This window comes from Salvelinus sp. IW2-2015, linkage group LG30 (assembly GCF_002910315.2).
Source record: "Salvelinus sp. IW2-2015 linkage group LG30, ASM291031v2, whole genome shotgun sequence".
NCBI classification, from domain to species: Eukaryota; Metazoa; Chordata; class Actinopteri; order Salmoniformes; family Salmonidae; genus Salvelinus; species Salvelinus sp. IW2-2015.
The window spans coordinates 19079278-19097126 of record NC_036869.1 but is presented as its reverse complement, the minus strand read 5'-3'; the positions used below and the strand labels follow the sequence as shown (position 1 = coordinate 19097126).

The following is a 17849-nucleotide window of genomic DNA, read 5'->3' as shown; positions in this document are numbered from 1 at the left end:
TCTTTGATTTATGCCCTTCCTTATGCTACCAGAATGCAGAATACAACCACTGAGAAGATACCAACATCCATAAATTCAAGTCTGTTTAGCCTTTCTCTCCACTGATCCAATTGACAACATTCAACTTTTTTTTGAGTATGTTCTCTATTGTTTTATGTATGTGTCAAATAAGGTTGTCAAATAAAATCAAATGTATTTTACCATATTTCAGCCCTCCTCGATCAAACAACAGGAAATTGTGTAATGGAGCATGTGTAGCATACATTTCAACTAGGTGTAGGCCTACTTTTGCACAAAGCACAGTCCAAAAGTTTCAGTAAGCCAGTAGCCCATAGTTTCTAGACATTATGAGCAGAGAACCTTACAGGCAACGTCAATATGGGCTCTCTCTGACGTCCCCAAGGGTTGCTGAGGGTGCCGTAAAACTCCTAAATCGTGAGCCAACATTGATTGAAATAAKGGTGACAAAGTTAGACTTACAGACAATAATGCCATTGATATTACTYACGTGTAGGGTAAAATAAACACACAATGTGATATTAATGAAACGTGTCGAGAATTTACTCAAGCCAASCAGTAGGTGATTGCGCGTTTACTCTAGTCATGGCGGTAGTTAAAACCCGCAGTAGCTTGTTTATTTCTGCCTGGCCATGGTCTTGACTGTACTGTTACTTCGGCAGACATCCATCCCTACGCCAAAGTTAGTAGTTGCGCTGCGGCCAGCCAGGTAGCCTTCACCGCTTGATTGCTGCGGCTTTTTCAGTCACYGACGGGTGTAATTTTAAGACGTGGAATATTCTACTTGTTCAATAGCCTATMAATTATTTTATTTAGTTCAGTTATCTTATTCTGTCTTGGTAGGACGCATAGGCTAAGTCTTCACAGGGCAAGGCTATTAGGGATAGAGCAAGTAAGGCTATTATTTGCATCAGGAGTTAGCTTTCAAGCTAAATTAAGAAGWCTGTTTTCATGCCGGATTTTGAACATTTCAGGTTTTCATACTCAAGCATGAATCCGTTATTGGGAGAGAACGCGTACCTGGTTCAGCAACAGCAGCATAACCAGATGGGCAGCAATTTGGATTCTTCCATGACAGGCCTAGACTCATACGGTGCATCTGACTCAGGCTTCATCTTGGGTGAGCACACTGGCTTTGGACAAGATGGGCTATCTGGCCTGGAATTTAGTGCGCTGCCACCTTCGGGACTCGCGTATCTGCACCTGAACAACATGCACCGTGCGCCGCCGCCCCCCGCAGCGATGGCCCTGCGTAACGACTTGGGCTCCAACATCAGTGTTCTCAAGACCTTGAATTTGCGCTTCCGTTGCTTTTTGGCTAAAGTTCATGAGCTAGAGCGTCGGAATAAAGCTTTAGAGAAACAGCTTCAGCAGGCTTTGGAAAATAACGAGGACAATTCAGGAGAAGGACACAGGAAAAAGCCATTGACTAAGGAAATGGGAGTCCAGACTGGTTTCGTAGGGYCCATCGCAGTTAGGCCTGGACATATCCCCCTCCAGAACGTCAATAATTCTGCATACCTGCCCGGAGGGCTTCTCTCTCCATCACTCAACAGACCTACAACTCCCGTCTTTGAGTCCAACAGCAAATCACTATTTAGGAACTCGACTCTGACTGACTCGAATTGCAACCTCAATTCCAACCAACTCACTCCACATATTTCCATCAGTCCTTTATTAACCCCTACTGATCCTTTCGAGACTATATCCAACATTAACGAGAAATATGTCCGTTTTGGGACTGGTATGTCTACTAACCCGCCTCCCCGGTTCCTTCCCGGCACCGTTTGGTCCTACAACCACGACCGCAGGTTTGGCGCGGGGAGGGAGTCGCGCGTTACAGACATGGGTGTGCCTTGTGCCCAAACGGACGGAGTAGGTGTACAAATCGACACCATCACCCCTGAGATACGGGCCCTGTACAACGTGTTGGGCAAGGTGAAACGAGAGAGGGATGAGTATAAACGCAGGTATGGATGAAGCGGTCTAACCATTATAGTTAAAGGCCTGGGGCTTTAAGCCTATGTTATTGTCAACTGTAGGCCTGATGTGTGATGTCATTTATTGTCTCTATATCCCACCATTATTAGGGCAACACCCCTACCCCAGGATTGACCAACCCTCCTCCTGGAGAGTGAAGGGGTGTGCAGGCTTCCCCCCCCCAGCCCTGCTCTAATTACACACCGGATTCTACTAATCAGTGATCCTTTTTATAGTTACAGATACCATAACACCTGTGTCCTTCTGCCGAAGTCTTGTCAGAATAGGATTATAAAAGTGGTCTTGTCATAGAAAACAATCAAAAACGTTGAGTTAGACATATTGTCTATTAAGGTTTGTATCAAYTTACAGTGGGTTCTCCTGTTACAAATGTGGGGTGGAATGTATCTGAACTAACAGTAGCCTGATATGAGCCTAATCAACCGTAGTGTGTTTTTGCTTTCTTCATACCAAATTACACCCCAGAACACAAGAAAAGAACATTACATAATCATGCAAGGTCTACATGATTTGCGTACGCATCTTGAAATATAAGGCAGCGCTATATTACAGGCTGTATGGTTGTCCAGCTTATGATCATGCTGCCAAAATACTACTATCTTACAACTGAGTTGAAATTAGGCATCTGTTCTGTTGTTGTTTTTGTCATCATCATCATCATCATCATCATCATCATCATCATCATCCTCCTCCATATGATGGCTTCCGGTTACTCTGGAAATCTTGAAGTGTTTCAGCCACTCTACTTTTTGTCTTCAAATTGCCCCTGTACTTCCCAAGTGATATGCCGTTACAAGGCTTCGCTATAGGCTGGTCGGGGATCATAGTTCAAACATGGTTAATCACAGCGTTTAAAAGAACAGCACTGGCCAATCTCTTATCCAATAGGAGGATTATCTAGAGAGGGCTGAATTGGCTGGGGAGAACTCAACAGTACACTGGGTTCTCTCTCTCACATGGCCTCTATCTCTCTCTCTCTCGCGCTCCCTCTCCCGCCCATCTGCGTTTCGTCTCACCACCTGCAATGCAGCACTGTACTGAAACCTGTGACCGCTAGTGGTGCCACTAGCGGCTGTTCACATCATTCTCTCTTTTTCTCGCTCCCACTTTCTCTTCCTCTCACACTCTATCACTCCCTCTCTTTTTTCACTTGAACCCTCTCCCACTCGATTTCTCTCTTACACTCACAAACTCCCTGTTCCTCTCTCTTTCGCTCTCTCTCTCTCTCTCTCTCTCTCTCTCACCCCTCGCATACGAGCACTCGCCTTCTGCAGCATCTGTGAGAAGACGCTGACATCACTAAATGACACCAGTAACCTTCGCTACAGTCTATCGTCCACTGTCTGAATGTTAATGGCAACAAGACAACTCTCTGTTTAACAGCCTCTATGCCTTGCCTTCATCGAAACACCTTCATCTAATTCTCTTTTATTGAGAAGGTCAAATTGTTCAACATGGGAACATTTCCAATCATCTGCCTTAGTTGTTTTTCATGTGATCTGTCTCATAACAATACTGTCAGTATCCTGAGAGGTGGGTGTGGAGTCAGCTGCAGGAGAGCAAGAATTTCAAGAAGAGCGTTTTATTTACTGGTCCACCAACAAAACAGGTACAGGACCACAAAAGCAGCCACTAGAAAACAGGAACACAGTCTAGTCGAAACGGAGGAACACACTCCTCTACTAAACTAACGTGCGGGAAAAACAGTCCCGTGAAAATAAACCTGCTTAACTGGGAAAACCGCAACCCAAGCCAACGACAGTAACACAAACAATCCCGCACAAAACCTAGCGGGTAGGGCGAGATTAAATACCCCACTGATTAGCCTAAACTAGACACAGGTGAACACAAGACAGACAAAACCAAACGAAAAAGAAAAGAGATCGGTGGCAGCTAGTAGGCCGGCGACGAAGACCGCCGAGCGCCGCCCGAACAGGGAGAGGAGCCACCTTCGGTGGAAGTCGTGACAAATACAATAACATACAATTAATTTTTGTGTAATAAGTCTCCAGGGGGCTGTGGGAAGCTAGAATAGAATGTAACCTCATTTTCCATTCAACTTATACAGTGTATACCTAAGGCAAAACCGAAAGTAGGGTTCAAGTTATCTTTATTGTCCCAATTGGGAAATTTGTTGTGCAGTCAGGGTTCAACAATAAAAAACAACAACATTAAAAACAGTGACAACAAAACAGGAGTCGGAAGTTTACATACACTTAGGTTGGAGTCATTAAACTCGTTTTTCAACCACTCCACAAATTTCTTGTAAACAAACTATAGTTACAACGATCTAGGACATCTACTTTGTGCATGACAAAGTACTTTTTTCAATTGTGACAGACAGATTATTTCACTTATAATTCACTGTATCACAATTTCCAGTGGGGCAGAAGTTTACTTACACTAAGTTGATGTGCCTTTAAACTCTGGGAAATTCCAGAAAATTATGTCATGGCTTTAGAAGCTTTCTGATAGGCTAATTGACAACTTTGAGTCAATTGGAGGTGTACCTGTGGATATTTCAAGGCCTACTCTCAACTCAGTGCCTCTTTGCTTGACATCATGGGAAAATCAAAGAAATCAGCCAAAAATAGACCTCACAAGTCTTGGTTCATCCTTGGGAGCAATTTCCAAATGCTGAAGGTACCACGTTTATACTGTACAAACAATAGTACGCAAGTATAACACACCATGGGACCACGCAGCCTCATACCGCTTCAGAAGGAGAGCGTGTTCTGTCTCCTAGAGATGAACGTACTTTGGTGCGAAAAGTGCAAATCAATCCCAGAACAACAGCAAAGGACCTTGTGGAAAGGATGCTGGGAAGAAAAAAAACAGGGGTTTAGAAACAAAAAAAATCAAATATATCCACAGTAAAAACGAGTCCTATATCGACATAACCTAAAGAAAGCGCTTCAGCAAGGAAGAAGCCACTGCTTCCAAAACCGCCATAAAAAAGCCACACTACAGTTTGCAACTGCACTGGGGACAAAGATCGTACTTTTTGGAGAAATGTCCTCTTGGTCTGATGAATCAAAAATAGAACTGTTTGCCATAATGACCATCATTATGTTTTGGAGGAAAAAGGGGGAGGCTTGCAAGACAAGAACATCTTCCAACCGTGAAGAGGGGTGGCAGCATCATGTTGTGGGGGTGCTTTGCTGCAGGAGGGACTGGTGCACTTCACAAAATAGATGGCATCATGAGGCAGGAAAAATTATGTGGATATATTGAAGCACATCTCAAGACATCAGTCAGGAAGTTAAAGCTTTGTCACAAATTGGTCTTCCAAATGGGCAATGACCCCAAGCATACTTCCAAAGTGTGTGGAAAAATGGCTTAAGGACAACAAAATCAAAGTATTGGAGTGGCCATCACAAAGCCCTGACCTCAATCTCTATAGAAAATGTGTGGGCAGAAACTTGAAAAAGCGTGTGCGAGCAAGGCGGCCTACAAACCTGACTCAGTTACACCAGCTCTGTCAGGAGGAATGGCCAAAATTCACCCAACTTATTGTGGGAAGCTTGTGGAAGGCTACCTGAAATGTTTGACCCAAGTTAAACAATTTAAAGGCAATGCTACCAAATACTAATTGAGTGTATGTAAACTTCCGACCCACTGGGAATGTGATGAAAGAAATAAAAGCTGAAATAAATCATTCTCTCTACAATTATTTTGACATTTCACATTCTTAAAATAAAGTGGCATAACTGACAGGGAATCTTTACTAGGATTAAGTTCATTGTGTAAAAATGCAGCAATAAATATACATTATTTAATTTGATGTGCAGATTTTAAAAAGTTTATGGCCTGTGGGATAAAAGAGTAGTTGGTCTGGGTGGATGGGTGGGCATATAATGCGATCGTCTACCCAAAGTTTAACATATTATATAATTTTGCAAATTCGTAACATATAGTACGTATTGTAATTCGTAACATATTATACGAAATGAGTGATGGACATCCGCAATGTAATACATGCCATGCGAAACATAACATATCATACTAAATGGAGTGTCTCGGATTTACGTAGGGAATAATACAAAATGCTATGAGACCAGGTTGAACTTACAGCATAGGCTACCCAAGTATACTGTTAACAACAGGCTACTGTAGGCCTATACACTGCATCCACACTTGAGCAGACTGATAACAGTGTGTATAGGCAACGTGGACTATGGCACAATGCGCCCTCCTGGGTTAGGCCACTTCACCTTCAGTAGGTGTTGCAGCAGGATGCTCTATATGCATACTGCGTGGTGTCCTGTTCCGTAACACAGCTGAGTAAGGGAGATTAGGCACACAACGTGGATATACAAACTCCATCAAACTTCAGAATGAACTGGGTGGTTCGAGCCCTGCATGCTGATTGGCTCACAGCTGTGGTATATCAGACCGTATACCATGGGTATGACAAAACATGTATTTTTACTGGTCTAATTATTTTGGTAATACAGGAAGTTGGTGGCAGCTTAATTGGGGAGAATGGGCTCGTGGTAATGACTGGAGCGGAATCAGTGGAAGGGTATTGAATACACCAAACACATGGTTTCCAGGTGTTTGATGCCATTCCATTTGTGCTGTTCCAGCCATTATTATGAGCCATTCTCCCCTCAGTAGCCTCCACTGGTTGGCAACTAGTTTATAATAGCAATAAGGCACCTCTGGGGTTTATGATATATGGCCAATATACCACGGCTAAGGGCTATGTTCAGGCACTCTGCAATGCATCGTGCAGAAGAACAGCCCTTAGCTGTGGTATATTGGCCATATACCACACACCCTCGGGCCTTATTGGTTAWTTGAACCGCATTAGCACAACACTGTAGCCTATAGGAAATGGTATTTGGCTATCTGCCTGGTTTCTATCTGTTATTTGTAACTTTTTTACATTTATTTTTTATTTAACAATTATTTAACTAGGCAAGTCAGTTAAGAACAAATTCTTATTTACAATGACGGCCTACCAGGGTACAGTGGGTTAACTGCCTTGTTCAGGGGCAGAACRACATATTTTTACCTTGTCAGCTTGGGGATTCGATCCAGTGTTACTATTATACTATTTGTGAGACATTTTGGCCTTTGACAACGTTATCTACCCTCAGTCACAGATGGTCGGGAAAATTGAGGTACTAGAATAGCCTAAATAGAAAATAATGGTGATTGTGGGATTGAACTGCTAAAATTGGGTGTGTAATTGGAAGTTGTGTCCCCAGAAGAGACAGTGATGATAGTGCGATGTTGTGGTGATGACTTCCTCATCCATCTCCATTCTCATCTATATGATCACTGTGTGTGTGTGTGTGTGTGTGTGTGTGTGTGTGTGTGTGTGTGTGTTTCAACAGATGGGAGGAAGAGTATACATTCAGAGTGGACCTCCAGGAGAAAGTGGCTGAGCTGGAGGAGGTAAGCCCTTAGCTGTGTCAATGATAAAGGGCAATCTGCGATTGCTACATACATGTTTTAATCAATGATATATGGCCATTGATTCTTGAAAAACAAAACGTATATAAATGCCTCGTGAGCTTAGTTCAACAGTCAAACCCCCTCAGAACCCAAAATAGAAGTGGGCGACTGCTTTGTTATTGTTTGAACTGCAGGTTACCCCTTTTAATATTTCACATCACACGAACATTATGATTCCACCTCAGATCAGCTGGGTTGATTGGAAAGCAGTAGTAGAGAGGTAGAGAGTGTGTTGTGTAACTTGAGCTGGAAAGAACTACAAATGAACTGTTCAATACACCACCCATTCTATTTATTATGCATACTTATAATCAGTTATGTTCTGTCATACATGCAATGCAAATAAGGTGTGTGTGTGTGTGTGTGTGTGTGTGTGTGTGTGTGTGTGTGTGTGTGTGTGTTGTTGTGTGGTGTGTGTGTGTGTGTGTGTGTGTGTGTGTGTGTGTGTGTGTGTGTGTGTGTGTGTGTGTGTGTGTGTGTGTGTGTGTGTGTGTGTGTGTGTGTGGTGTGTGTGTGGACAGGATCTCCAGGAGAGTGAGGTGTGTCAGGATGAGCTGGCCCTCGAGGTGAAACAGCTGAAAGCTGAGTTGGTCCTCTTCAAAGGCCTAATGAGCAACGTGAGTCCCTCATAGCAACGTTGGAATAGCTCACTCAAGTTGTTGAGATTTTGTATACCTCAAAAGTAGACCCATGAGAGATGGCTTAGAATAGGAATTTTGCCCAACTCACTTTTGAGTTATAAAATTGTAGAACATCTCTAATTGGTAACTCATTGGTGCGGTTTACTTCAAAAATGTATTTTAAAATACAAATAAGATTTGGGAACACATATTTCCTTTGGCGGGGGTCACTCACTCTCCTCTCCTTCTCTCTCTCTATCAGAACCTGTCGGATCTGGACAGTAAGATCCAGGAGAAGGCCATGAAGGTGGACATGGACATCTGTAGACGCATCGACATCACGGCTCGCCTGTGTGATGTGGCCCAGCAGAGGAACTGTGAGGACATGATCCAGATCTTCCAGGTCAGGACTGCTTATAGGCAACTATACACCTAACTATATGTTAGGTAGCCCCTACAAACTGATATGAGATCAGTTTAGCATTTACCACCATAATGGGTAAGTGTAGGATTTTCCCAAGGTAAGCTGATTCTAGATCTGTTGGAGCAATCGTCGATTGGTATAAYTACAGCATGACCGATTCTGTGGAAGCAAGTCCACTCATATCTTCTAGGGCAACTCATGTTAATTACACCTTTATTACACTGCTATTACACTGTTATTCCACCTTTATCTAGCAGATGGCCACACCTCCTTCCACTCTGACTCGCCGGCCCCGAAAGCAGGCGGCCCAGTCGGTTAAAGGCGGTGATGGGGATGAACCAACCAGCATCTCTGAGAGCGAGAGGGGCAAGGATGAGGAGTCGTGTAGCACGTCAGCCAATCAGATCAACGAGGAGATGCAGAGGATGCTGAACCAGCTGTGAGTCCTAACTATGTGGAAATGGTCAGCGATCGAGGTCTGATAAAGTCTCAAACACCACAACTGGGGAGCCACTCTAAATTTCAGACCATGATTATTTGAATCAGGACTGTTAAGAGTGTGTCTGGATAAAAAGCTTGCACACTGCTCATCACCAGGACTAGAGTCTGTCACTTGTAAGCAATGAGCGGACCAGAGTCGGCCAGTAAACTACACTGAACAAAAATTGAAATGCAACACGCAACAATTTCAAAGATTTTACTGAGTTACAGTTCATATAAGGAAATCAGTCAATTTAAATWAATWAATTAGGCCCTAATCTATGGATTTCACATGACTGGGAATACAGATATGCATCTGTTGGTCACAGATACCTTAAAAAAAAAGGTAGCGRTGTGGATCAGAAAACCAGTCAGTATCTGGTGTGACCACCATTTGCCTCATGCAGCGCAACACATCTCATTTGCATTAAGTTGATCAGGCTGTTGATTGTGGTCTGTGGCATGTTGTCCCACTCCTCTTCAATGGCTGTGTGAAGTTGCTCAATATTGGTGAAGCTGGAACACACTGTCGTACACGTCGATCCAGAGCAGCCCAAACATGTTCAATGTATGCAGGGCATGGAAGAACTGGSACATTTTCAGCTTCCAGGAATTATGTACAGATCCTTGCGACATGGGGCCGTGCATTATCATGCTGAAATATGAGGTGATGGCGGTGGATGAATGGCACGACAATGGGCCTGAGGATCTCGTCACGGTATCTCTGTGCATTCAAATTGCCATCGATAAAMTACAATTGCGTTCGTTGGCCATAGCTTATSCTTGCCAATACCATAACCCCACTRCCACCATGGAGCACTCTGTTGAAAACTTTGACATCAGCAAACCGCTCGCCCACACAGCGCCATACACGCTGTCTGCCATCTGCCCAGTACAGTTGAAACCGGGATTCATCTGTGAAGAGCACACTTCTCCAGCGTGCCAGTGGCCATCGAAGGTGAGCATTTGCCCACTGAAATTGATTTCGATGCCGAACTGCAGTCAGGTCAGGACCCTGGTGAGGACGACGAGCACGCAGTTGAGCTTTCCCTGARACGGTTTCTGACAGTTTGTGGAGACATTCTTTGGTTGTGAAAACCCAGTTTCATCAGCCKWCCGGGTGTCTCATCTCAGACCATCCCGCAGGTGAAGAAGCCAGATGTGGAGGGCCTTGGCTGGYGTGGTTACACGTGGTCTGCRGTTATGAGGCCRGTTGGATYTAATGCCAAGTTCTCTAAAACGATGTTGCAGGCGGCTTATGGTAGAGAAATKAACATTCAATTCTCTGGCAACAGCTCTGGTATTCCWGCAGTCAGCATGCCAATTGCAYRCTCCCTAAAAACTTGAGACACCTGTGGCATTGTGTTGTGTGACAAAACTGCAMATTTTAGACTGGCATTTTATTGTCCCCAGCACAAGGTGCACCTGTGTAATGRTMATGCTGTTTAATCAGCTTCTTGATATGCCAYACCTGTCAGGTGGATGGATTATCTTGGCAAAGGAGAMATTYTCACTAGCAGGAAAAATCTGAGAWATAAGCTTTTYGTGCGTATGGAACATTTCTGGGATCTTTTWTTTCAGCTCATGAAACATGGGACCATCACTTTACATGTTGCATTTATATTTTTGTTTAGTATATAAATAGATGTACAACTAGTAAGCCATACTATTGCAGGAGGGAGTGTGAGTTTGAGGACGACTGTGACAGCCTGGCCTGGGAGGAGACTGAGGAGACTCTGCTGCTGTGGGAGGATTTTCCAGGATACACTCTGGGAGCAGTGGAGACCCAGGGAGAGGTAAGCCACTATACCTGCCACTAGTCACTGGCTGATCTAAGTTTTGTATTTACCACTGTAATGGTTAATGTTAGGAGCTGGCTAGGGTAAGCTGATCCCAGAACTGTGTTAAAGGGCATGTTTTAACCAAAGCCACTGTACTTCCTGCTTGTCAATCATTCTTATGGTTGGACTGCCATATCTGTGTGTCTGTGTCCTACTTTACACATTGCATGTACGACTGTGACATTGGCATGTCCTGAATCCGTGATCACAGTGTAAATTAGATACGCTGGTACAAACACACACACACACACACACACACACACACACACACACACACACACACACACACACACACACAGAGAGAGGCAGGGCAATAGAGACACTTTGGAATTGAGCTGTACTTATGCAATGGATTGGCAGTATATTGCATTTCCATATACTGATTGACGTTCCTTTTATCTCATGTATATTAGGCAAATAAGCACAAAACAATGTGTTCTCTTTCTCTCTCTCTCACACGCACGCGCACACACACATACACACGCACACACACCACGCAGCAGGAGGAGTCCATAGAGAAGGTGATAAAGGACACAGAGTCCCTCTTCCAGACTAGAGAGAAGGAATATCAGGAGACAATCGACCAGATCGAGGTGAGACACACTCAAACATACAAAGCCCTTCTCTATAAGTACCACAGTTGTCCGCCTGCAGTTTGTACAAATGAGGACTTTGCTGCAGGATAAGGCTATTTATACGCCTGCAGAGATGTAAACAGAGCCATAAATACATAGACGTTTCCCGGGGATGATTAAATTATGGAAATAAACAAGTCAGATTTATGCAAACGACTGAAGCCTTTTGGTTTTGCAAAGATCCTGCCCCTCACCACTCCAACATTTTTGTGGTGACACTTTAAACCAGAAAGCAAACTTACAGTATGGATTGTCTTACGTTACGTCTCCACAGTTGGAGCTGGCCACGGCTAAGAGTGACATGAACAGACACCTGCACGAGTACATGGAGATGTGTTCCATGAAGCGAGGCCTGGACGTGCAGATGGAGACGTGCAGGAGACTCATCACCCAGAGTGGAGACAGGTATCAGACACCTCCACATGGTGCTGAACACTCACCCTAAACGCTCAAAAAGATATCCTAGGTATGAGATACCTGTATGAGATATCCAATCGGTCAAAGAGATACCCTAGAGATACCTAGAAATACCCTAGAGATACCCTAGAGATACCCTAGAGATACCTAGACATACCCTAGAGATACCTAGAGATACCCTAGCGATACCTAGAGATACCCTGGTATTTGATACCAGAAAGAGGTAAAAGATAGCAAGATGTCAAATCAAAATCAAATCAAATGTTAATTTGTCACGTGCCGAATACRACAGGTGTAGGCTTTACCGTGAAATGTTTACTTACAWGCCCTTAACCAACAATGCAGTTTTAAGAAAATAAGAGTTAAGAAAAKATTKACTAAATAAACTAAAGTAAAAAAAGTAACACAATAAAATAACAATAACGAAGCTGTATACAGGGGGTACCGSTATCAAATCAAATCYMATTTTATTGGTCACATACACATGGTTAGCAGATGTTATTGCGAGTGCAGCGAAATGCTTGTGCTTCTAGTTCCGACAGTGCAGCAATATCTAACAAGTTATCTAACAATTCCACAACAACTACCTAATACACACAGATCTAAGTAAAGGAATGGAATAAKAATATATACATATAAATATATGGATGAGTAATGACCAAGCGGCATAGGCAAGATGCAATAGACGGTATAAAATACAGTATAAACATATGCGATGAGTAATGCACGATATGTAAACATTATTAAAGTGGCATTATTAAAGTGACTAGTGATCCATTTATTAAAGTGGCCAATGATTTCAAGTCTCTATGTAGACAGCAGCCTCACTGTGTTAGTGATGGCTGTTTAACAGTCTGATGGCCTTGAGAAAAAAGCAATTTTTCAGTCTCTCGGCCCCAGCTTTGATGMACCTGTACTGACCTCGCCTTCTGGATGGTAGCGGGGTGAMCAAGCAGTGGCTCRGGTGGTTGTTGYCCTTGATGATCTTTTTGGCCTCCTGTGACATTGGGTGCCGTAGGTGTCCAGGAGGGCAGGTAGTTTGTCCCCAGTGATGCATTGTGCAGACCTCACTACCCTCTGGAGAGSYCTGCGGTTATGGGCGGTGCAGTTGCCGTACCAGGCGATGATGCAGCCCGGCAGGATGGGTGCCATAGGTATCCTGTAAAAGTTTGTGAGGGTTTTAGGTAACAAGCCAAATTTCTTCAGCCTCCTGAGGTTGAAGAGACGCTGTTGTGCCTTCTTCACCACACTGTCTGTGGTCACATTGGCACGGTACCGAGTCGGGGGTACAGGTTAGTCGAGGTAATATGTACATGTAGGTAGGGGTAAAGGAACTATGCATGGATAATAAACGGGGGGGGGGGGGTCAATACAAATAGTCCGGGTAGCCATTTGATTAATTGTTCAGCAGTCTTATGGCTTGGGGGTAGAAGCTAATGAGCCTTTTTGACCTAGATTTGGCACTCAGGTTAACTCTTTAATTCTCCCAACTGTACTGATAGATTTCATACAGTATATTAAAGAGACGTGGATGTAGGTCTGTCTATGCAATACTAGACAGACAGAAATGCTAGTGACAGAAGCACAATATTCTATTTCACTATGCCAGAGGGATAAGTACATCATACAATGGCAGCGATAAACACACAAGATTGTAGACAGGTATACACAATGGAGAATACAGGTACTGTCATTAGCCACACTGTACCTCACTGTACTATCGTTACATTGACCCGTCTGTGAGTATGGTAGCCTGGTSCCAGATTAGTTTGTGCTGTTTTGCCATCTCCTATGGTCATTATTACTCCAATGACCATAGGAGTTGGCAAGACGGCTCAACAGATTTGGGACCAGGCTATGAATACGGACCGTTGAGTCATCTTGTCTCGAGGACATTCATTGCCTGTTGTATTGACTCCACCTCTCTGTCTCCCTTTCAGGAAATCTCCCCCTCTCGTTACTGCGGCAATGGAAGACTCTGATGATGGAGAGAAGGAGTGGAAAAAGGCGTCCCCACCCGCAGACTCTGAAAGTGATGAACCCTACTGTGAAACACAGGTTAATAGTGGTACGGTCCCTCACTTACCATGGAGGAAGTCCTAACCCTTACTGATGATACCCTGTAGATGTACCATAGTCTGGATAGTGCTGTTGTTTACATTTTTCCCATCAATTATGTAAAACCGGCAGACTCTTTCCAGGGCCATATGTCACCACTGCCCTCTTGTGGTTCAGGTTATTAAAACACCTAATCTGAGGATAGGACTAAATGGCACTTAAAAACATTTCAATGAATTTCTTAACATTGTGCTATTTATATCTCTTCTTATATGATATGAACGATCAAAATATATACATTTTTGTTAAGTTTGCACATTGATCTTGCTGTTCGTAGCAAGGTCCAACCAAAAACTATTTGCACACAGTTTTTGTGGAATAAATGCCTTATGTTACATTGCAGTTACAGATTTGAAACCACAGCTGACTTTTTGAAGGCAAACAAAAAAATTWGCAAACTACTTGCACAGGATAAGTAATTATCTAGTAGTCTGTTGCAGTCAAACAAAATGAGCATTTGCAATTTGCAAAAGCGAAAGGACCTAGCTGTTGATAGCCATCTATGAAAATGTATTTTCTTTATAATTAATGTCCTTCTCATGATCTATTTTCCCTTTTTAAAAGTATGGATACCACTTCTAGGAAACCTGTAGAAAGATTGCTTAAAAAGGCTTTACATCCTTCAATCTCACAACATTCGTATATACACAACATGTTATTAACAGAAGTTCACAACATTCGTATATACACAACATGTTATTAACAGAAGCTCACAACATTTGTATTTATGTTGAATTTATTATTATTTACTTTATTTGATTACATATTCATACATACTTGATTCATTTATTTCAGCCCTTTTTCAGTCGTCATTGAAATTCAGATAGCTATGTATTTATTTTATATTAAAATCACTATAAAGAAAGTATGATAGTTGATAGATTTTTTTAATATGAAATGCAGGGGATAATATTATGTAGTTTCGCAAAGATAATTCACAAAAGCCATTGCTATAAAGTTTAGAGTTAAAAGTAAAAAATTGGTACCGTTAGCTTTGCACTGTCGTGCACATTGCTGTGATTCCAAACTATAAGCAAACATAGAAGCATACTGCATTAGACCCATGGATAGTGTTGATATCACAACCCACAYAAACAAGTCCTACAAAAGCACAYGCTCAATGCTAGCGTATCAAACCCCAGCCAGCAGTGACTTTATCTTGAACTTWAAAAAAGCTCTCTGATCAATCAACGGCGAATCAGACTGGCATCTTGGTGCACTTTTCAAATGGACAGCCAAGGAGGTATGAGTTTAAAGGCTGTGGACAAAGGRACAAGTAGGCTGCAGTAGATGTTGGTCCTGTTCAGGACAATCTAACATACTGCTAGCAGGTGAATAACGTCTTTAGGAGCTCATTCAAGGACACTCAAACTGTGACATGTTTGATGTAGCACGTGAGACCTTCATTATCTGAACACGGGCACACCACCTAGTGTGTTTAACCGTCTGCTTTGTGAGATCTGTGGTTTTGTGTCTGGATGTTGCACAGTTTCGTTGCACTTGAACATGCTCAGTGTTTACAGTTGGAGAAAACGTAAACAACAATCATATCTAGGGCTYGATTCAAATCAGTGGCGCAGAAGATCAGCGTTGACATTTAAAAGCAATGTCTCCGCRTTCGCGGAGACTCCATTCACGGTAAACGCTGCATGTGTCGGCTCAATCAGAAATGACCTTTACATTTCAATCACACTACAACACAGATTGTCCGCGCTCCGGATTGAATCGAGCCGCTCCTTTGTTTATTGATGTCTGAAAGCCTATTGTAAATACCCCCCCCCCCTTCTATATTGTACAGTTTGTACATCTCCACATATAAGTTGCACAAAAGGATCTATATTCAACAGTAATGGGAAACACTGTATAAAAAATGCAAACATATAACACCTGTACTAGCTGTTACTGAATGTAAATAACATGTCAATGTACACTGAGAAGACAAATCCATGTAAGAGAAGCCAGGAATGCATGTGAGATTTCAGAAAGCGATTTCAGACAGTATGAATGAAACGGTGGCCATTGTATAGGGAGTGTCTTTGGGTGTTCTAAGACCAGCTTTGTTGGTGTGCATGTACCTCTGTCTAGTGCTGTCGGTCTTGTATTGCAAGAATGTTTCAGAGTTTACTTGTTCGCCTCTCTGGGGATTCAAAACATATCTGTCATATTATAAAACTTGAATGTCTGCCTAGTAAATTCTCTCATCTTTACCGCAAAAGAGTAAACACAGAAGAATGTACAGAAGAAAACAACAACACCAAAAGCAGTCTTAAAACTTGCATCGCCATAGCCATCAATAGACTACCATACCTCGTCATGCAACTGTGTACAGAAGCTCAGCAAGTAAACTTTTGAAAACGTCAATGTTGAAATATGAATATTAGCAACAGCTGTGTAAGAATTACGATTATATGTGGTGAAAGAGTTGAACATTACATTTCCAGTCTCAAATGATATACACGGAGTATACCAAAACATTAGGAACAACTTCCTAATATTGAAACAGCCTCAATTCGTCGGGGAATGGACTCCACAAGGTGTCGAAAGCGTTCCACAGGGATTCTGGCCCATGTTGACTCCAATGCTTCCSACAGTTGTGTCAGGTTGGCTGGATGTCCTTTGGGTGGTGGACCATTCTTGACGGGAAACTGTTGAGCGTTWAAAAAACAGCAGCATTGCAGTTCTTGACACAAAGCAGTGAGCCTAGCACCTACTACCATACCCCGTTCAAAGGCACTTAAATCTTTTGTCTTGCCCGTTCACCCTCTGAATGGCACACATACACAATCCATKTCGCAATTGTCTCAAGGCTTAAAAAGCCTTCTTTAACCTGTCACCTCCCCTTCATCTACACTGATTTGAAGTGGATTTAATAAGTGACATCAATAAGGGATCATAGCGTTCACGCAGAGGTGGGCAACTCCAGTCCTCGGGGGCCTGATTGGTGTCACACTTTTTCTCCATCCCTAGCAAACACAGCTGATTAATCAAATTGTATTCTAAACTGAAGATCATGATTATGTGATTATTGGAGTCAGGTGTGTTAGATGGGGCAAAACTGTGACACCAATCAGGCCCTCGAGGACTGGAATTGCCCACCCCTGACTGGTCAGTCTATGTAATGGAAAGAGCAGGTGTTCTTCATGTTTTGTACACTCAGTGTATATCGGTCAACATGATTGAAATGCAGGTGACTTACAAATATGAATTTGTCAAACAGCAGCATTGTATAGAGACGTTATAATGATTAAGTGGTTGCAAAAAAAAGACTTGTACTCTGTTGAGACCAATATAATTAATCTGGGACTGTGTATACAATGTATCTGTGTAACATCACAACCTCCAGGAATCTGGAAACAATAGGAAAACAATCTATGTATTAATGGAAGTGGTGTACAGAATAAAATATCTTGAAGGAGACTGTGGTCCCTGGAGTTTTATTTGTTTCCATTCATTTCTATGGCAGTCATTTGTTTTCCTTAGGCACACTCCCTAATGATTTCATAATTCGCTTTCCATTTAGACTTCCATTTAGACTTCCATTTAGACTTTCCTAAAAGAATGAAATGATGTAAAAAGGAGGAAGCACCAAAGCAAATCAACGAGTGAGCACTAAAACAGCACTAAAACAGAGAACAATCCCATTGCAAAAACATTCATTTACCAGTTCAACGCATTTAAACACTGTACCAGTAACCCTTTGTGCCCTCTGGCTGAAAAGAAAACTGTTGTATTGTGAACTTTGAAGTCATTGTGGACTCCGAGGAGACATTGCTCGAAAGCATGTCTGCTAAGTGGCCTCTGCAGCAGCTGAGCTCAACTTCATCATGAT

At 42.7% G+C, this 17849-nt stretch overlaps 1 protein-coding gene across 1 annotated transcript; it reads left to right on the top strand.

The window, feature by feature from the left end:
- The first annotated feature begins 688 nt into the window (after positions 1 to 688).
- LOC111954751 (non-homologous end joining factor IFFO1-like) lies at positions 689 to 17437 on the top strand. Its single transcript, XM_023974659.2, has 9 exons — positions 689 to 1988; positions 7365 to 7425; positions 8007 to 8102; positions 8368 to 8508; positions 8787 to 8968; positions 10685 to 10805; positions 11351 to 11443; positions 11760 to 11890; positions 13843 to 17437. Exons 1-9 carry the CDS (start codon positions 970 to 972, stop codon positions 14003 to 14005), a joined length of 2007 nt encoding a protein of 668 aa, XP_023830427.1. The 5' UTR covers positions 689 to 969; the 3' UTR covers positions 14006 to 17437.
- Positions 17438 to 17849: the final 412 nt, after the last annotated feature.